The sequence below is a fragment of the Malus domestica genome, chromosome 17 (genome assembly GCF_042453785.1).
Source record: "Malus domestica chromosome 17, GDT2T_hap1".
In the NCBI taxonomy this organism is placed as follows: domain Eukaryota; kingdom Viridiplantae; phylum Streptophyta; class Magnoliopsida; order Rosales; family Rosaceae; genus Malus; species Malus domestica.
The window spans coordinates 7,004,195-7,027,193 of record NC_091677.1 but is presented as its reverse complement, the minus strand read 5'-3'; the positions used below and the strand labels follow the sequence as shown (position 1 = coordinate 7,027,193).

The 22,999-nt window shown below is 34.1% G+C and overlaps 1 protein-coding gene across 1 annotated transcript; it reads right to left on the bottom strand.

Moving 5' to 3' along the window:
- Positions 1-15,491: 15,491 nt before the first annotated feature.
- On the bottom strand, positions 15,492-17,966 carry LOC103425964 (putative cyclin-D6-1). Its single transcript, XM_029097875.2, has 6 exons — positions 17,521-17,966; positions 17,345-17,425; positions 17,039-17,134; positions 16,609-16,810; positions 16,382-16,512; positions 15,492-16,089 (listed from the first exon to the last, which is right to left on the bottom strand). The coding sequence occupies exons 1-6, from the start codon at positions 17,695-17,697 to the stop codon at positions 15,874-15,876; spliced, it is 903 nt and encodes a 300-aa protein (XP_028953708.2). The 5' UTR covers positions 17,698-17,966; the 3' UTR covers positions 15,492-15,873.
- Positions 17,967-22,999: the final 5,033 nt, after the last annotated feature.

The window sequence follows — 22,999 nt, the reverse complement described above, 5'->3', positions numbered from 1 at the left end:
GCAATGCTGGAGTATGATTGACTTTGCAAATTTTTTGCCAAATAATAATAATAATTCTCGAGCCATATATGACACTAGCATATGCTTACACACTTTGTGTGTGTGAATATTTTTTATTTTGATTTTTGTTTTTAAAATGGGAATGAGAGATGGAGAGAGGGAACGTGGGAGTGGTAGTGAGAGTGAGAGTGGGAGTGGAAAGAGAGGTTTTTTTTTTTTTTTTTAATATTACATATATGCTAAAATCACCTGTGAGGCTTCAATAATAAAACAGCAAACTTTGGTTTGTAAAACTACATTATTGCCCATCATTTTTTTTTTTTGGTAATAGAAGACTAAATAGTCTTTATACCCTCTTTTGGTTGACAAAAAATGTTCTATTAATAGGTAGTTTAGATATATAAGGTTATAGAGCCCCCTTCAATTGAGGATCCCTAAATTATGTAATGCAAGACTCAGGAGTGGAGTCTATGTAGGTGTGGTAGTTGAGCATCTTGTTCGATTCTTGTCTTCCATAATTGAAAGAAGTTGAGGTTTCACTTCATAATTATTAGTGGTAATAGGGGAAATAGTCCAACTCTTTTTAAGTGCATGCAAGATTCTTTAAGTTTCAGATGTGAAATAACACTTCACATTCTCACACGCCCAAACACGTGTAGCAACATTGAAGGAATTTGAGGTTTCACCCAAAAATATATTGGCAATAAGGAGAGTACCCTAATCGCTTATAAGAACATGCAAGTTTCATTAACTTTCCGATGTAGGAAGAGAGTTCACATCCTCACATGTTCCTTTACGTGTCGCAACACTCAAGCTAAATGTGTAAATTCTAAAACTTTTATGGCAAATAGGCACTCTGATAATATGAAGGAAGTTGACGGGCAACCCTAAAATTTATGGCCAAATATACCTAGGGTGTAACTTAACTCCTTGTAAGCACATGCAAGGTTGTTTAACTTTCCAATGTGAGAACTCTTCACATCTCATAACAATTTTTTAAATATCTCAAGAAAAATTAATATTATATAAATTGAAATGTACGTAACTCGTGTGTATAAACTATTTTAACAGGCACATGCTCCTGCCGATTAGTAGTTTTCACCTTCTTTTTGAAAAGCCTATCTAACCTTGGACGCGAATTTCTTTCTAACTTTTTCAGTAGATTGATCAGTTTTAGTGCAGTCGAGAATTAAGCATTTACATGCTGATACCTTAATAAATAAGGAAAACTAATGAAAATAGTTTGAAAATGTGGAAAACTTAAAAGTTAGTAATTTAGAAGGAAGCCAAGAGCGTGCATGGCATTGTGTAGGTTTTGTACGAAATTGCAATGTAATATCGTCAGTCCATTTAATTTCGATGGCTTGTAGATCAAGATTTTGCTGCACAAGAAACAGGACATATTTAGGTGTCCGTTTATTCTCTCTCACACACACAGAAGAATGCATGTCATGAGCCCATTACCAAAGGCAAGCATGTTAAATTCAAAACCAACTTGATCACACTGCCATGTCCAATTGTCCATGATGAATTCATATTCATTTTTTACCTTCAAATTAAAAATAAATAAATAAATAAAAAATTAAGAGGCATAAATAAGTAGACGTGTGTGAAAACTATTTCTCTTGTCAAATACAAAAATATTGTTTATGGATTAGGATGTTTAGGCACACTTGATTAGGCTTTTTATTTTATTTTATCCAACAATAATAAAATGAATGACCTGGCAAACAGCAACAACTAAAAAAATCACTTTGTTATGAAATTTTCAATGTTAATATATATTCACATACCCACCTAATTAACCTTGCAATACTACTAATATTAATTTAAATAAGAGAGAAACTTACATCCAACGGGTTATATACAACCCTCGTAAAAACAAAAGTCATAGAGACAGAAAAAATGTTGTATGTAGTGTTGGATATAAGTCAACAATCTGTGATAATTTATATATGCTAATAAATAATAAATGCAATAGAAACTAACAAAATATAAACTAGAATATGAATTATAAAACAGACAACTTGAAGATCGAGGCTTGCGTACCGCAATGTCCTTGAAACAGAAATTTCGTCCCTACTCTGTGCTTGTAGTTCTACGGACGTCTGCTTCACCAGGATTCAACGATCAAGTTAAAATTCCAGCACCGGAAAATTTAACTTCTGGCGAATTTAGTGTGGTTCTCTCAGTAAGAAGGTTTATGAATGTAGAAGATGAAATTTATTATTTCTGTGTTCTAAATGCTATGCAGATGTATGTATATATAGCAGATAGATGCCTGTTTGCAACAGGTATAAGAATGGGGTGTGACTGTTGGGAGACATCTCTTCAGAAGGGTGCTTTGCTCTGTGTTCAGAAAGAACTCTCAGACTTCATCTGAAAGGATGAGTCTTTTCATAAAAAAATAATTAATTAATTAAATTCGAATTTAATTAAAAAATAATTAATTAAATAATTTAATTATTAGAGTCCAAGAGCCCCAAGGCCCAAGGCCCATCTTTTGACAATTAAATATATATTAAATATATATTAATTATAATTAATTATATATTAATTACCAATTAATTATTACACCCCAAAGCCCAACCCCAAGGGTGAACCCAATTTTAGTCTCCAGGCCTATTACTCCAATCACTTTCTTTAAAGGACAAAACCTTATAAAGTGATAAAATCTTTTGGGAATGGCCAATGTGGGACAAAGAAATTTCTACTCAAACTACTCAAATTTCCAACAATACCCCACATTTGAGTTGAAATTTCATTCAAACTCCAACAATGACCCCACATTTGAATGCAAATGTAAATGCAAATGTGTGACTAGGCGGTATGACTAGGCTGCCTAAAACTGAGAGAGAATAGTCATGATATGCATCGGGTGAAGTGTCTTTTGGACTTGAACTTACCCTAGTGAAAACATATCGGGTTTACTTGGTGACGCAGTGGATGTGGAAGATCTTGAACTGTTCACCGCAGTAGTAAACCAAGACAATATGCTACACACATATCATGGCTGCCACACGTCAATTCATACGGTTGTGTTCATTTTGACCCTGAACAGATCCCGGATTTCGTAGGAGCTTTAGAGAATTTAGCCATGTCAATTCTCATAAATGTGGCCCCATTTACTCCTATATAGGTGACATTAATTAAGAATAGTCTGCCATATTCCTCTTGATAACAAGATATTAATGTCATTAAATGTATAAAACATAACCCCTCAAACGTCAACAGACAACACACATTTTATCATAAAAATGGGTAAGTTGTGTGTTCAACTTTTGAATCAAACTCAACCAGTTTGCCTATTGAACCTAGACCATGGGATCTCCAATCAGCTAGGTTAGGTTTCCGCCCAGTTCGATTCATTGAATTGGCTTAAGACCCATTCCCCTCGATGTAAATAATATTTGCTCTCTTGGTAGGCCTTTTGTCAAATGATCAGCTATATTTTCCTTTGACTTCACATAATCAATGGATATTATTCCATTGGAGAGCATCTTCTTAAGAGTATTGTGTCGACGTCTGATGTGACGTGACTTCCCATTGTATACATGACTTTTGGCCCTTGATTGGGCGGCCATACTATCACAATGTATACATATAGCCGTTACCGGCTTTGGCCACATTGGAATATCCTCCAGAAAATGTTTGAGCCACTCGGCTTCTTCGCCAGCCAAGTCTAAAGCTATAAACTCGGACTCCATGGTGGACCGAGCTATACATTTCTGTTTAGAGGATTTCCAAGATATTGCTGCACCTCCCAAGGTAAAAACATATCCACTTGTCGACTTGGATTATGTAGTGTCAGAAATCCAATTGGCATCACTGAAGCCTTCCACAACAGGTGGATATTTTGTGTAGTGTAATCCGTAGTCAAGTGTATTTTTCAAATACCTTAACACTCTTACTAAAGCATCCCAATGCTCTTGTGCCGGATTACTTGTATATTTACTAAGCCTACTTACTGCATAAGCTAAGTCGGGCCTAGTTGAATTCATCAAGTACATTAGACTTCCAATTACTTGAGAATATTCAAGTTGAGATTTGGCATCGCCTTTATTTTTCTCCAACTTGCATCCAGCATCAAAAGGAGTCGCAGCAGGTTTGCAGTCAAATTGACCAAACCTTCGTAATATTTTTTCTGCATAATGGGATTGTGTAAGGACATATCCTTCACTATTTCTCTTAATTTGAATTCCTAAAATGACATCGGCTTGACCTAAGTCTTTCATGTCAAAACTTGAATTCAACATTTTCTTTGTTTTGTTTATTACATCTTTATTGCTTCCCATTATGAGCATATCATCCACATACAAGCAGATAATAACACAAGTTTTATCATTACCTTTAATGTAGACACATGTATCAGATTCATTTATTTTGAACCCATGTGTCAACAAAGTATGATCAAACTTCTCGTGCCATTGTTTTGGTGCTTGTTTAAGTCCATATAATGACTTAACTAATTTGCACACTTTGCTTTCTTGTCCTTTAAGCACAAACCCTTTAGGTTGTTCCATGTATATTTCTTCATCTAGTTCTCTATTTAAAAATGTTGTTTTTACATCCATTTGATGGATATCAAAGTTGTATACAGCCGCAATCGCTATTAACGTCCTAATTGACGTTATGCGAGAAACTGGAGAATAGGTGTCGAAATAATCCAACCCTTCTTTTTGGCGATAACCTTTGGCTACTAAACGTGCCTTGAACTTGTCAATGGTTCCATCCGCCTTGAGTTTCTTCATGAAAATCCATTTATGACCAATTGGTTTACTACCGGGAGGTAAATCAACCAATTCCCATGTGTTATTTTCCATAATGGATTCCATTTCACTTTTAATTGCTTCCTTCCATAAAGGAGCCTCAGAAGAAGACATTGCTTCTTTAAAAGTTCTAGGTTCATTCTCGGACAAGAAAGAAATGAAATCTGGTCCAAAGTTTTTAGAAACTTTGATTCTTTTTCCTCTTCTTGGTTCCACATCATTTCCTTGGACACCAGAAGAAGAGGCTTCATCATGACTATGATCATGAACTCTCTTTGTATTAGAACCAGATTCCTTTTCTTTGTAAGGGAATATATCCTCAAAGAATTCTGCATCCGCTGATTCTAATATAGTGTTAACATGTATGTCAGAAATCGAAGATTTCACAACAAGGAACCTATAAGCAGCACTATTATTTGCATATCCAATGAATACGCAATCAATAGTTTTAGGTCCTAGTTTCGTTCTTTTTGGTAACGGAACTTGCACCTTTGCTAAGCAACCCCACACTTTGAGGGTTTTATAAGTGGGTTTATGTCCTTTCCATATCTCATAAGGTGACTCGTCAATCTTTTTTAGAGGAACCTTATTCAATATGGTATTTGCAGTAAGTAAAGCTTCACCCCACAAACTGTGTGGAAGCCCAGAACTATTTAACATGGAATTAATCATATCTTTGAATGTTCTATTTTTTCTTTCGGCAACACCATTTTGTTGTGGTGTGTATGGAGCCGTTGTTTGATGTATAATTCCATGTTGTGCACAAAAATCTGAGAAGGCAGTAGACTCATACTCTCCTCCTCTATTAGATCTAAGTGCTTTGATTTTTCTCTCAAGTTGATTTTCAACTTCGGCTTTATATGTCTTAAACATATTCAAAGCTTCGTCCTTGCTATGAATCAAATAAACATAGCAATACTTACTGCAATCATCAATAAAAGTGACATAATAATTCTTTCCTCCACGAGTTGGTGTGGATTTAAAGTCACAAAGATCACTATGAATTAATCCAAGTAATTCATTTGATCTTTCCAGAATTGACTTTCTCGTTTGCTTAGCAAATTTCGATTCTGTACATGTTTCACACTTATGATTAAAATCAATTTCGAATTTAGGTAATAAGTCTAATTTAACCATTCTATGCATGGAACGAAAATTAACATGTCCTAATCTAGCATGCCAAATATTAGAAGACTCAACAATATAAGTAGAAGCATTTATTTTATTAGCATCATCAATGGCAATTACATTGAGTTTCACAAGGCCATCAGCCACATAACCCTTTCCAACAAACATCCCACCCTTGGTAAGTACAAATTTGTTGGATTCCATTACAAGTTTAAAGCCCTTAGCAATTAGAATTGGTCCAGAAACCAAGTTCCTCCTCATTTCAGGAACATGCAGCACATTCAGCAAGGTTAAACTTTTCCCATATGTGAATTTGAGTACCACCTTGCCATATCCCTCCACAATAGATGTGGCAGAATTACCCATATACAGCTTTTCTCCAAGGGCAGCAGGGTGATATTCTGTGAACAGATTTCTGTCAGCGCAGATGTGCTTTGTAGCACCAGTATCCATCAACCATTCACTCACATTTGAGACCATGTTAACCTCGGACACAACAGCAGCCAATTCTTCATCGGTGGTTGCCATGTTAGCATGGTTGTTGTTGTTTCCGTGGCCATGATTTCCATCCTTGCGATGATAACAATCTTGTGCCTTGTGACCAGATTTGCCACACACATAGCAGGCGCCCTTAATCTTCTTCAGATTCTTGCCTTTAGGAGCAAGGGCAGATTGCACAAACTGCTTGGTTTTCGGAGCAGGAGCCTTATTCTTTTTCGGCTTAGCCTTGGAGTTTCCTCCCTCAACATAATTCGCATTGGCTTCAATGGCTGCAAACCCTCCAGAACGGTCTGCCTTTCTGTGGTCTTCTTTCACACGTAGCCTCAGAATCAAATCCTCCATATTCATCTCACGACGCTTGTGCTTGAGATAAATTTTGAAGTCATTCCAGGAAGTTGGCAATTTCTCGATTATCGCCCCAACTTGGAAATGCTCATTGATCTCGCATCCCTCAGAATGCAGTTCATAGATCAACTTCTGGATTTCTTCGACCTGAGATACAACAGATTTTGAATCCACCATTGTATATTTGAGAAACTTACCGATAACAAATTTCTTTGAACCGGCATCATCAATCTTATACTTTTTCTCCAGGGATTCCCACAACTCATTCGCTGTCTTGCACAGAGAATAAATGTCGTAGAGATTGTCATCCAAACTATTCAGGATATAGTTTCTGCAACAAAACTCGGAATGATTCCAAGCTTCAATTGCCATGACAGTCTCTCTCGTCATTGGATTCTCATTAGACTTCGGAGCTTCTTCCTTAACAACATGAGCGAGATTCATTGTTGTCAGGAAGAACAACATCTTCTGTTGCCATCTCTTGAAGTTCAAACCTTTGAACTTCTCAGGCTTTTCTGAGTACTTTGGCACAGCGCCATTCACATTTACAGATTATTGATCCATAAATTTCTGTTTCAAGATTGTTGGATATAAGTCAACAATCTGTGATAATTTATATATGCTAATAAATAATAAATGCAATAGAAACTAACAAAATATAAACTAGAATATGAATTATAAAACAGACAACTTGAAGATCGAGGCTTGCGTACCGCAATGTCCTTGAAACAGAAATTTCGTCCCTACTCTGTGCTTGTAGTTCTACGGACGTCTGCTTCACCAGGATTCGCCAGAAGTTAAATTTTCCGGTGCTGGAATTTTAACTTGATCGTTGAATCCTGGTGAAGCAGACGTCCGTAGAACTACAAGCACAGAGTAGGGACGAAATTTCTGTTTCAAGGACATTGCGGTACGCAAGCCTCGATCTTCAAGTTGTCTGTTTTATAATTCATATTCTAGTTTATATTTTGTTAGTTTCTATTGCATTTATTATTTATTAGCATATATAAATTATCACAGATTGTTGACTTATATCCAACATGTAGGCTATTGCAGGTAAGTTATTGGCTCAAATCATATTCAATGTAATGTAATTATCCAAATCCAAATCCAAATCTAGTATTGTTTGTACATCTATATAACATATAAATGTAGCTAGTAACTGGTCACAAGCAAACCATAAAAAAAGATGGAAGGCAGTTGAGGTCTTCCCTCCATTATCAAATGCCTAGGACTATTATAGGAGAGACAATGCGCCACCTTCGCTGGCATGGTAAGAAATTGTGAGTACGTGGCATTGAGTGTTCAAAGCTATCTACCTCTGGCACTTTCTGTTATTACCCCAAGGGGAGACAATGAGCCACCCTTACATTAATAAAGTTTCGGATGCTTATAATTGTCACCTTCATAAGAAACCTCTTGGAATCCATGTGACTTTCTGCAGGGGATCCACAATTTAACTGCCACTCTTTGTATTGTCACAGAAAAAACCCAGAAAATAAGACAACTACTGAACCATGATAAGCTTCTCTCAACCCTACTTAATTACACTTCTGCAATTTTCTTCCGATATTTATTTCTCTGTGTGGTTGGCTACCCAGACACATATAATGTTCGGTCCTACGTGAATAGTTCAACGTAAAAGTTAACCGGTTTGCAGTTGTAAAACTTGTTCATAAAATTTATAACTCCAAATCTCGTCCAACAAAATTAAGATTGAGTACCGCATGACAAACCAGTTGAGGCAAAACTAATTAAGCAATTTAGAATCATGCAAGTTCTTTATGGCCATATGTACTATCCTGATAGTTCATCAGTTGGCATTCCATGCGTATTTATATTATATCATTATTTCCAGCTCAATGAATTTGGCACAGTCGAAGTGGAAAATACTTACAAAACAGGAAAGGAAAAATGGCATGTAGCAGTACTGACCACCAAAGAAATGATGACATTATTCTGCTATGGTCCACGCAGGGATCCAGAGGATGTGAAAGTGGCCCAGTACTCTCTCTCTCTCTCTGTTCTAAAACACTACTGCAGTTAACCACTGCCACCCACTTCTCTTCCAAGTCAAAACGGAATTTGAAGAAGTACCTTCTATACCATAATTTCGTATTATATGATAGGTAGACAACATATATAACATCAATTAACCAATTGGGTTTAATTTGTTTTAGTTTATTTATCAATGGTATTGAATCGGTCAAACTTGAAACATGATCCTCTGATATACGGAGTATAGGACAGATGACCAACTACTTCAATGTCAGAATTCACCACACAACTTAATCGATCATGGGTTTAATACTCAAACAAAGAAAGTAAGAGTATCTAAATGAGCTCTTAAAAATTTAGGGAGAAGTAAAGAAAATCAACTCCTTATTTAACTAGAGATGTAAATAAGCCGCGACAAGCCGAGTATCAAAGTGATCTTGCTCGAGTTCAAGATCGGCTCGAGCGCAAATAAAGCTAGTTGTGCTCAAGCTCCGCTCAAAGGATCTTTTTTTTCAAACTTGAACTCAGCTTTGCTTGGCTTGTACGTGGATTAGGTTGGAGCTTATGGTTGGCTGAGCTTATATTGTTTTTGAAACGTGCTCGAACATAAGTTTGATCCGACTTAAATGAAAATTTAAAAATACTAAAAATACAAACAAACAAAGGAACATATATAATAGGATATGTTCTAATGATATATGTATATAATTAATTGAGAGATTTATCAATAATACTTTGGATTTAAGTAAGTTAATATAATAGTTGAACTTGATTTTTTATGACATGTTTCATTTTAATTATAAGATTAAAATGTTGTACCCTTATGAGTCAAGCTTTAACGAATAAACCGAATTTGAGCTCAACTAGAGTTATTTCATAAAAACGTACTAATGCTCAAGCTTCACTATTTTTCTAACGAATCTAATATTTTATTCTAGCTCAACTTATACCATTTAGGAACTAAGCCCGAGCTCGAAAAAGCCAAACACAAACCGAATATGAATCAAACTCAAAGTGTATCTAGTCATGTATAGCCCTAGCTTTATCCAACTTATATTTCACCCTTACACCCGAGGTACCATGTTTGAATTTTCTTCTCCCTAGTTTAATGTACATATTCTATTGCTTGTCCAAAAAGAAAATCTAAGAAGAGAGAAGGGCTTTTATTGATCCAATATCCTAGTGGATAGAGTCTTGGATTATCACATGCGTCATGGGTTCGAAACTCCCTATCCCTTAAATAATTGTAATAGTTTGAACCATTTCCTTCCCATAATAATTATTATTTAAAGAAAACATTTTTCTAAATTTCGTATCACTTTTACTTAATGTCATGTAGTAAAAAGTTGTAGAGTGATAGTACTAGGATTTTTTTTTTTTTTTATCATTGCAAATTTTAAAGGATTGAACCCAAAACTATAAGATTATACTTATTAATTTAAGGGACACTTTGGATGTGGCCGTAGATATCAATGTTTATTGACCAAAAAAAATTGTTGGCTTCATTTTTTTATCGAAGTCTCTGACGTTAATGTAATAATGTATTTCTATGTAGGTTATTGTATTTTTAAATTAAAATTTTAAAATCTTTAGTTATTTATATTAATGAGATTTTAAATAAAATCTATAATTGATGGGAATAAATGAACTCTCCGTTATTGTACACACACACGCGCGCGCACACACACACGCGCGCGCACACACACACACACACATATAAACATAGTTATATTCATCAAAATTAACCAAAACATTATCGTGCCAAAACATGGGTAAATTCTTCAAAACCACAAAAAAAAATTATTAGGCTTAATAATATCAGTAAATTTCTTCGATTAAACTTGACATAGATCAATTCTCAAATCAACAAAAAAAGATCTACCCATATAAAATTAAAAAATGGATTAGAAAAAATTGAATAGATTTTATATTAGAAAAATGAGTACATTTTATACTAAAATAAGGTATATTTTACATGTGACAAATTTGTATATTTAAAAATAGGTACGTTTAAGACTAAAAAATTAAAAAAAATTATATGAATGACTAAAAAATTGAAAATCTATTCTAAAACATTAATGGGTACAAATTTTTTTTTTTTTTAAGTTTTGAAAATCAATTAGAAATTTAATAAATGTGTGAGTATTAAAACCCTATATCAGTTACAAATATTTATTTTAAAAAATTATGTAACTAACATGTAAATTCCTTAATGCATTAACAGTAGGAACTTCGATTAAAATCTAAAAATTAATAAAGTCTCAGTTAATAAACATTAATAATTAGACCGGAAACTAATTTTTTTTCTTATTTAAATCACTCAAATCGAATTTGCAGATGATAACAAAAACTTTTCTTATAAAATTATCTTATTCTATATCACAACAAGCACTCCACATTTTTATAAGCATTATTAAAATGTTAAATGACAAGGTAATAATATCATTTTCTTTTCTTATCACCAAAACCAAGAAACCAAGTTCAAATCTTTTGGGTCTTTTCTGTTTTTTTTTTCTTTTTTCTTTTTTTCTTTCTTTCTTTCTTTGGGGTACGACACGCTCCCAAGCATAAACAATGATTATGATTCATTTGTGTCATAATCTAGTGTCTTAGTCTTTAAAAATGCTTATACAAATCTCATACAAAAGATGTCAAGACTGTAATTTATCTAGGATCTAGATCTTATTCAGATTCAAATTGCGGGAGTTTTAAGGATCTTCACATTCTAACCGTTTATCGTACATCGTGTGATCATAAATTATTTTGAACTTTTTTATTTAAAATTAAATACAAAAAGTATTTAACGAAAATTAATCGCACAATGTACGATGAACGGTCATGATTAAATGATCATCATTCATTTATCTAATTACATAAATAATTTAAGTCTGTAGCAGAAATAGTAATTAATTTGATTAAATTCGGTGTCGAGTCTAATAATTTCCGGGAAATTCGATTCACAAATATTTATATTTATTTATATTTTTAGATTTTATGTGGTAAGTTATCTTTATTCTACGGTACATATTGGATGCATCTCTCCCAGTGGTCCAATTTTCTTCTGTGCAGTTTCCATCACCTTCCAGGTACACAAGCAGAGATCTCCAAAAGTTGGTCTGGATATCTTTGATGAAGAAATCTCATTCGAGGGGGACCATCAAACGGCTCCCATCCATCCTTGAGATCACATGATTAAGTTTTTCCACTGCCACTAATTATGCTTCAATAACTACATAATCTCAAAACAAAAATGAAAACAAAACTGTTTATACTTAACAAATCACCATCAATTTATACTTTTTACTTTCCAAAAGCCGGGCCAGGGGCAAATGATGCATGGTTATGTTAAAATTACTAAGATTCAAATTTGTTTGTCACTTAGTACTACGGTCTAGTGATACTCTTCTTCATTTCTAAGTAAGTGGTTTAAAGTTCAAAGCTCTTGAATGTCGATTTCAAAACTAATTCATTTCTCCATCACTCTACGTTTATTTATTCTGAAATTTAAACCTAAGACTTTTATTTCTAACTACCAAACTCGTCCCCTTCCTCAGATTAAGGGCATCGCACATCCGCAAGTACCGGTTGAGAAAAAGGAATAATGCGTTTTTTTAAATTCCCTTTTATAAATGTTAATATGTTTTTATATTACTAAAAATGAGAGTTTCCCCCTTAAAACTTATTTTCTCTCGCTTAAAACCCATCCTCTTTATTTTTTCAGACATAAATAGACCCCATTTACTAGAGTCCAACTAAGCAAATTTCCTTAACAAGCTTGGTATGTCAGTTTTATAATTCTCGTGTTCCTAAAATACCCTCATAGAGTGTAACGTGGGTTAAGTTTGACTTATAATTAATAATAAATTTTACATTTTATTATTTTCAATGCAATTAAATGTCAATTAACCTATTATTTGATTAGGCTTTTTTTCCTCCAATTTTTTTTACCAAAAATTGTTTTATCGTGAAACTAGCTTACCTTATTAGCATGCAATATATAACATAAATAAAAAAATATTATGGTGTTTTACATTGAGACATGGACAAATAATTTCTGTCAAAAAAATTATACAAAATAATGGTTGTATTTTTTTCTTTCCATAGAAAATAATTTACCTATCTATATGTTAGTACCCACTTAGAATAGAAATCCTGTAAAAATAATTTACTTACCCCATAGGTGTGATATTGTAAAGAAGAAATGTATATGATCACTTTGGATATTATAAGTAATAATATGATAGTATTACTTGTATAGGTAAATTAATAAGTAGATTGGTAAATTAGTATGTACTACAAAAATGCAGATAAATTAGCTTGTAACAAAAGAATGTATGTAAATATAGGTAAATAGTTTGTATCAAAAGAATGTAGGTCAGTTAGTTTGTATCAAAAGAATGTAGGTAAATTAGTGAATTTTTAAAATATAGGTAAATAGTTTGTAATACGTGGTTTTAAAACAAGAGCTCAATTGCTCATTGCTAGCATAATTAAAGGTGAGTAATAATAATATTTATTGACATATTTAGGTCATTGTGGCATAAGTTGTAAATATTTTATAACGATATGTCATTTATTTGCCAACATGGCAAACTATTTGAATTTTGGATTTTATTTGGATGTTTAATATGAGGTGGGTTTTTGTCTAGACAACATCAGTTACAAGGGCTTATATCTAAACAACCCAATATATTATTAATATTGTTGATACTTCAACCTTAGAATGAATGTGATACATTTTTTTAATTGGTCGGAAAACTCTCTAATGGCCAAATTTTAAGAATAATACTCGGCTACTCAAAGATGAGTAGGAACTCCTACTCAAAACTCTTAGTGTTTTAATCACAGAGTTTTGTGCTTATGATCAGAATTGTTCATACTATGAATCACACTGTAAAGATCATCTCTACAAAATATAAATTAAAACTAAGGTCATTTAGTCAATTTATTGTAGGAAATACATAGATGATTCGTAATGCTTTTACCAATTTCGTTCATTTGTTTTTAAACAGTTTGATGACTAAACGACCTTAGTTTTAATTGATTTTTTGTATATGCAATCTTTATAGGATGATTTATAATATGAATGGTTCTGTTTATAAACAGGAAGTTCTATAAATTAACACTAAACAATTTTGAGAAATTTTGAGTAGGAGTTTCCACTCATATTTGAGTAACCAAGTATTCAAATTTTAATGGGATGTTAAAAACTCATCTTGCCACTTAGTACTATGGTCTAATGGTATTCCTCTTCACTTGTAAATGAGAGGTCTTAAGTTTGATTCTTGCCAAAGGCAAGTATGATTCTTGCCAAAGGCGAATTTGAACCACATTGTTACTAGCTAATTGTGAGGCTGAGCTCATCCCATCCTCATTAATGTGGATAATATCGTTTGTTAAGAAAGACAGCTCATCTTGGCCAAAAGATCCATATATATTTACATCTGCATCTTTAAGAAAGTGGACCCCGCTAGTTAAGGAGAGAAAAATAAATGAGAACTCTTATTTACTTGTTCTGAAGATGTAATTAAGATGTAAATGTAGGTTTTTTTACATTTCAAATTTGTATCTCTTCATTAAAGATGTTCTTAAGATATATTGTTATGTTCTTACATTTTTCGATGTGCGAATAACATAGCTGTGGAGATATCGTTATGATCGTCGATAAACTTAAATGCATGTATAATTGATGAACTTCACTGGATATACTTTAAAAATACCAAAAACTAACAAAGCTAAAAACAACTTAAAATTCACTATCAATAACAAAGAGTCTTAAACCCTAGCCGTCTAGAGAAAAAACCAAAGGAAAAATTCTCTGTTGCCGGCTCCTGCCTTTGGCTTTGGAGTCGGCCACAATCTTTTTGAAAATCATTCGTTTATCTTCCCTCTCACTTTTCGTTTACTTTATTTGGTGTTGAATTGCTGCAGTGAAATATTGTATTCACCATGACAGTTGTCATCTTTTAACACACGCACACAGTTAACACAATGTATTGGTTCAAGTAATGTATTGGATCAAGTTATCACCTTCGATATAGGATTGAAGAGGGAAGTCATGGAAGATGTTGAATTACGTCGGATTGAGTTTAGTTAGTACGACACTTTGGGTTTAGTTGGTGCAGTGGTATGGCTTTTAGATGTCCGGAGGATGTGGAGCGGCGACATGATTTTCTCTTTTTATTTTGTTTCTGTTTAATAATTTCCAGTTATTCTTTTGGAGTTTGGTTTGATTTTTCTCTATAAGAGAGTTTGCTAGTTTGATTGCTTTCTATAGGAGAGTGCTTGATTTTAATTTTTGTTTTGATATGCTACCTCTTTTGGATCTATGTATGAATGGTGGAGCTGTTTGATTTGCTAGATCTACTTTATTTGGTGTTCTGGGATCGTGGCGGTGATGAGGTGATATGATAGACCTATGGGCATCGTACTCCCTATCTCAATTTATGATTTGAGGTTTTGTTCTCACATAGTCTCCTTGTAACATGAAGGTTAACAGTTTTATTGATCTCTATAATCGTGCGGTTCCCGATGAGCTCGAACAAGTGCTTGAAGTCTACTCATTGCTTTGTGATTAATGATGCTTTATTGTAATATTTTTAGATCTAGTTTGCAAGGACCCTTTTAAGGATGAATCTTCAAGATATGTATTTATAATGCCCTTTTATCAATGCATGAAATTTCGTACTCTTTAAAAAAAATAAAAACAAAGCTAAAACCAAAACATAGAGAACTGAAAAACAAAATCAATTCAAACCCTACAATTCAAAGTTATTATTATATATGTCGTGTCTTCGTTTGATTCCAAAAGAAAACAAAAAGAGAAATAGAACAAAAGGAATAAAGACCCCTCCATTCTTTTTCAATTTCTTCTCCAACCCAACATAATGTAACTGACAGCAGTGTTTCTGTTTGGCTTGGTTCATAAGATAAAAACTTCATCTCTCTCTCTTTCTCTCTCTCTCTCATCGGTTTATTCTCATCTTTTTTCTATTTGTTTTCTTGCCCATTTCTCTTTTTGTTTATTGGCGCAGCTAAAAGCTAGTGTCCCTCTCGAAAAAGAGAAGGTCTCAGGTCTCAGCAGTGCTTGTGACTTTGGAAATGCTTGTGAGAAATTTGGAGTCTGTGATCTTTACAGTACACTAATTTTTCTCCTCTTCAAGTCCCTCTCCATTCTCATCGTGGTAATGCTTGTGACTCTGGTTTTTCCACTTTCTGCCGAGCTTGAAAAAGTATGGTCTAGCACATTGGCTGGTGTGACGACCGAGCTACACACCCTCTCTAGCATTGAATCGAACCCATCAACCACAATGCCTTGCATTGCACTATAGCATTGCAACATGTTTTCCTACACAAAATTTGAAGAAAAAAACATGATTTTTTGCATTTGAAGATGAATAGTTTCATGTAAAAGTGATTCCTATTTGGCTTGTTACATGAATGTGTCATTCTTTGTTACAGGCAAATTGTTGTCTAACATTGCAAAGATAACTAACTAAAATAAAAGAAATCAAATGTTTCGACACACATGACAACCTCTGGTTTGAGTGAATCTTTACATATAGGAAGCAAAAGTATTTTCCTATGAAAATTACCTCATAATGGTAAGTATAAAGAATGTTTTTTTTTTTTTTTTTTACCTTATTTACATATGAACAGTGGGATAGTGCTTTTTTAAAGCAGGAGAATTGCATAGGAAATAACTCGTGAGAAGCAGAGAAGAGAGCAGCGGCCGCGATTATTGATGGCTTGAACACTAAAAGCTCAACATCTGCAAACAACATAATGATTTGATAAAAACTGTTAAGTCCTTAGCAGAAACTGAAGTTATTTCCATGTCAAAATTTATCTTGTGGAAGTAAAGTACCCTTTTGAGATTTGAAGATGATTTGGGTGGCTCTAGCTTTGAGAGCCTGCAGCAATGGCGGGTCTTCTAGTTTGAACAAAGAAATGAAAAATGACATGAATGAGAAGGGTGTTATGGAACGCATTCTCCATTTTAGAGCTCCCAATATGAGTACTTCCATCCTTTGAATTGTTTGCGTGTCGAAAATGATGCCTCCATCACCCTATAAAATACCAAAAACACACTCATCAAATCTAACATCATTTAAATTAGCAGACGTCAATGTAGCCACATTAAATACACCTCCACCACCCGAGTTTGAATCTCTCTTCCTTCAGTTTAGGTTAGCTTAAAGTAGGATAAGAGTATAAAAAGACATCATTTAAGTGAATAATTAGTGATTAATTATGGATTAATCACCACAATAATCAAAATGTTTAGTTTAATTTACCTGAACATCATGTAGAGAGAATTCTGATTTCATCATCTTGGAAGCTAAAGAAATGCAGGAGATTGCAAGAAGCTTTATGAGCCATGGCTTTGGTTTCTGTTATACCAAGCATGATTTAGATCTTATAGAAAAGATTTGAGCCCAGAAAACAATTTCTATGCATTGGCATTGGGAAGAACCCTTCTTGCTTTTAAAACCCATTTGTTAATTATACAATTTTTGGTTATCAAAAGCAAGAAAAGTGGTTCCAATAATCCAAATTGTTAATCTTTTAAGAAGCAAAACACCATGGTGTGCGTTTTTTACCAGCATTCCTTGGCAGGACAAGAACCGATCCAGATAATTTACAGCAAGGTACAGTAAAAGTTCATCAGAGTTGCAACACAGCTGCAATGCCATAAAAAAATAAAGTAAGGAAAAAGAAATTATGGCTTATATTTTATATTACAAGACGATATTCTAAACTAATGTACAATTTAAACCTCTGAGATGGCAGAGATGGCTTCCCTTCGAATGGAGATGTCGAAGTCTCGAGCTTTCAGGCTTTGAAAGTAAGTCTCTGATGCCATGTGATCAGATTCAGTGGAAAACAAAGAAGTGAGTGTTTCAGAGTGGAAGTCATGGGAAATTGCAAGTGGGTTTTCGAGGTCGAAATCCATGGATGAGTCTGGTTAAGTTTTCAGTGAGTTTGAGGGCAGAGCACCCAAGACATTGTAGAAAGGGAAGAAGAAGCAAAGTGGTAAGATAAAGAAAAGGCAGAGAATTTGAGTGTTTTATTTTTGGGTTGTTGAAACGAAAGGAAGTGGAGTGAGTGAATGAATGTGTGGGTGAAGACTTGGATTTCACTCCTTTACAGCTCTCTATGACTCTCACTCCATCATATAGCTAGTGTGTTGCAATTTAAAAGGATCCTCGCCGAATTCCTTTCCTAAGGATTACAGGGATATCGCGATCGTGATAATTTATCGTATATTGTACGGTTAGTTTTCGTTAGGTATTTTATATTTAATTTTAAATTTTAAATTTTGAAATAATTTCTAATCGCACAATTTACGATAAACGATCACAATCACGAGATTCCTAGAACCCCTATGAAAAGGATCCGGTTCCATTTGCATTGACATGTTGAGACAGAGGTATTGGGATGTGAGAGGGTTATGATCAGATGGGTTGCAGCTCACTGTAGTTTGCAAGGAACCTCAACCACATGATTGGTCAAAAGAGTAGGTTTGTTTTTTTGGACATTACTTGTTCATCATATGAGTGCACTTCACTGTGATTAATGTATTTTAGTGGGTAAATCTTAGTTCACTATCCTCAAGTTTCGTGGTTTTCAACATTTGGTACATGAAGTTTTTTTCGTCCCAGAATCATACTTAAAGTGTTAATTTTGAGACAGTCTCATACATCCGTTGGTCTGGCTATTAAATTAACCGTTAACTAATGACGTGGCGCTCACGTGGACAATGACTAAGCGTTACGTGTCAATATAAGGCCCCACATGAATATTAAAAAAAAAATTTAAAAAATTATGGGCATTCACCCCCTCCCTCATTTTCCCTCCCTTCTCTTCCCTGCACCCACCCATTCCCCTCCTTCTCCCTCCCTTCTCTCCTCTGCAATCCACATGGAGCTCTCCCACCCCTCCCTCTGATCCCTAACCCTAACCTCAAAATTCAGAACAAAAAAGGGAGAAAGAAAACAATATATTCAGTACCAAGATCAAGAACCCAGATGGAGATTTTAACAAGGGCAGCTAAATACCTGATCTTTACGGTAGTTTGTGGTGGAGCTTTTTTGGGTTTCAGGGCAAAGCCCTAAATCTCGACGTATTTTCGTCGGTTTGCGGCAGAGCTTTCTGGGTTTCTTGACAGTAGTAAATGGGCTCCCCAACAATAAATCTGTGTTGACTGCAGATGAGAGAAGGGAGGGAGAATGAGGGGAATGGGTGGGTGTGCAGGGAGGATGAGTGTGGGAAGAGAAGGGAGGGAGAATGGGGGAGGGGGTGAATGCCCAAATTATTATTATTATTATTATTTTTTTTTTTTTATTCTAAATTTTGAGGTTAGGGTTAGGGATTGGAGGGAGGGGTAGGAGAGCTCTGTGTGGATTGCAGAGGAAAGAAGGGAGGGAGAAGGAGGGGAATGGGTGGTGTGCAGGGAGGATGGGTGCAGGGAAGAGAAGGGAGGGAGGGGGTGAACGCCCAGAAATTTAATTTTTTTAATTTTTTAAAATATTTTAATATTCACATGGGCCCTATATTGACACGTGGTATCCAGTCATTGTCCAAGTGAGCGTCACGTCATCAGTTAACGACTAATTTAACAAGCAGACTAACAGATATATGAGACTGTCCCAAAATTAGCACTTTAGGTATGACTCTGGGACGAAAAAAACTTCATGTACTAAATATTAAAAACTATGAAACTTGATGATAGTAAAATGAGATTTACCCTATTTTAATTATAAAAATTTCACCATTGAAATTGTTTATTTTTTAATCATTTAATGACCATCACTGCTAACAAATCAATCAAATTGACAACGGTTTTTTTTTTTTTGGTAAAAGGATAGATTCAAAGAACAGAGAGGCACAAGGCCAAACAACACGTAGAGAAACAACCTCCGCAACCCCAGAAGATCCAGACACAGATAAATAGGATCAAGAAAGACACCACCTCAACAGGTACCAGCGTCGCCCTATTACCAGTGCAACCCATCCCCAATTACAAAGGAGGACAGGGAAGACCATCTTTGTTCAGAATGCCAACTAGCGAAGCTGGAGGTTGAACAACCTAACCAAAGCTGCACATCTCCGGTGAAATATTCCTTACGACAAAATTCGCCGCCATATTTGCCGATCGTGGAATCCACGACTAGGAGCATGAATGAAAACTCCTCCCAACATCGAAGATACGTCTAAGAATTGGGAGAAGGTCCCAATCAGCTGTTTGTATGTGTCGGTAAATGGACAATTTATCATAAGAAAGCAACATGTTACAAAATTGTTGAGTTGTTCTTTATATGTGGATTTCTAACTCCAATTTGATTGATTTTTGTAAAGATAATCTCTTAAATGATTGAAGAAATTGAACGCTTGATATTATAACAAGTGTACGATTAAAATACACCAATCACAATTAGATGGACAAGTAGGTGCACCCATAAGTAAATGCAAGTGTTGAGAGTATGAATTCCACACCGTGAGAAAAAGACTTTGCATGTATTTATAAGTAATTTGATTATTTTTCATATTGCCAATTTGTTTTATGATGAAACCTCGACTTTCTTCATGATATCAAAATAGGTTGTTATGTGTGAAATTCAAAAGCTATAAGTACTCTGCATCACTCTATTTGTGTTACTTATGTAAAACCTTAACTTTCTTCGATAATTATTTTTGTTTTTTTTTTTTTGGGTAAGCATAATTATTTTTGTTTATGTGTTTCTAAATTAATTGTCTTTGACCTTTTTGTTATTCGAGCCAATCCAACCTTCCACCTGAGTTTATGCATTTTTAAAATGTGAGTAATTTCTATTGTGTATCAATCTGATAATACTGTTATATTAAAACAATAAATAAACATGTAGACGGAGATTCAGAATGATAGAGATGTTTGATATCTGTTTAATTTTTATTGGATATTCTCAAAAGAACTAATTGTGCATATCTTCATCTAGAATTTGATAAATATACTTCTATATAGAGAACTTTTTAAGAACTTATAGCGAAATTTATTTTATCTAATTTCTTCGCCATTGTGCATGCAAGTAATATTTTTATAAAATTAATGGAGTCCGTTTGCAGTTAGTGTTTTATGATAATCCCATGAACAACAATTGTCAAATTCTCGTTTAAGTTTATATGAATAGCATGGAAGACTCTAAATTTATACAAGAACCAAGTAAGGTATACATATAATCATGTGAAGGAATCAAGGGAGAGAATGAGGAGAGTCAAACCATCAAAAAATCAAGAGAGGTAAGCTAAGTACGCTTAACACATTCATGAATGGCTTTTAAGCATCAACAGCCCTCAAATTATTGGGAGGCAATTTTTACTTTTTCAGCTTCCTCACACACTTTTGCCCATCGCATTTAATAAATTAAGCGAAATCAATGAACTAGATTCAAAATGAGTGTGTAAAAAATTAAAAATGGCATGTATTTATCATTTCTCAAAAGAGAAATTATATTCACACACCCCAAATTACTTCTCCCACACTTTTTTAATTTTTTAATATTTTCTACACACCACTAACACTTGATAGAAAAATATTAAAAAATTAAAAAAGTGTGGGAGAAGTAATTTGGGGTATGTGAATATAATGTCCCATGATTATTATCCTTGTTTTAACGTAGGCCTAACAATAAAACATTCAACTTCTTCGTCTGCAAATGGCTCTTTACCACAATGATGGAAAGGAGTTGAGCTCTTGTATGAGGGTGTGAATTTGAATCCGGTCGATGACTAATCTAGTATCTAATCTAACAAAATCTCTCGTTTGACAAAAAAACTTATTCGTCTACCACTCTCCACTCACCGTCTTTCATATATTCAAACATAAATTGTAAAGAAGATTTCCTGATAAACATAAAATTAAATTAAAATTAAAAGAGGATTTAGTTCAAATTTACCCTATTGATAGACAGAGAGGCAACTTGGAAGAAGGAAGAATAATGTTCATAAAATTTTGTATCACCTTGGCTAGCTCGTTGAATCCTAGAAATGAAACAAGTGGGCCTCAAGTTCACCACCCACACCACAGTACTTGGGAATTGGGATGAATTATTCAACAAAAGAAACAAGAAGGTGTGAAACGTTGCCGCTTTACACCAACTTATGTAACCACTCCCAGTGAAAAAAGTCTTTCAGATCGATCCATTTCTTGACCAAACGCTGCCGCTTTACCCCAAACATAAACAATACAATTCAGTCTTTTCATGTCCATGGCAGAGTGACAGCTCGAGCATATTCCTGAACTGAATGAGTCTCCATTCTTCCTTACAAGCAGAAGAGAGTCTACTGAAGGGACAAAAATTTAGCACTTATATGTAGTTATACTGATGCTCTTTAAGTTTTAACACAGCACTATCTAATTAACATGCATGATGATCACGAATGATATATAATAACATATTAGTTATATAATATAACCATTGCGGGGTTTGATTAAATTCAAGTCAACGAAGAATATGTCATAATTAAGTTGTTTAAACTAATTAAAGGTCTATGCAATTAGATGTGTATTTATGAATACATATATGTATATGTATGTATGAATATATATTTTGTAGTGGATGCCTAGTGGCGTTTTGATTGTGGGAACTATATATGGGGGTTGCAAGTACTGCTTACTTAATTTCCTTACGGTTTGGTGATTAACTTTTGCCGACCGAAAAATACTCAAATAGGGAATCATAATTGAAGGGTAATGTTAGGCAGTTCAAAATTTTAGATTAAACTTGCACATCAAATGATGTGTCACAAATAGGAAATAAATACGTTAATTAACACTTAATTAATAACTTAACCATCAACAATCACATATTTCGTTTACAAAATTTGATTTAAAAACTTAATCTCTCTAGCATTACCCAATATATAATATAAAACAATCATTCAAGGGGCACCGTGCATGGTACTTTAAATACCAAACATACACATGCACCAATGGTTCATGCATTAATTCATACAGCCATACCATGAGTTCATGGTCTAAGAGCATTTCCAATGAGAGGCTTTATATAGGGCTGAAAAAATGATGGATATAGTCTATTTTAGAACTTCGAGGAATCTTTGATGCTTTATAAAAGAATCTCTCCCAATGAGAGGCTATATCTCTCCCAATGATGGGCTATATTTGGGGCTATATATATTTATTTATTTAGTAATTTGATTATGCGATAATTTGTTTTTTATTAATTTTTCTTAAGTTGATTTTTGGACATGCTATCTTA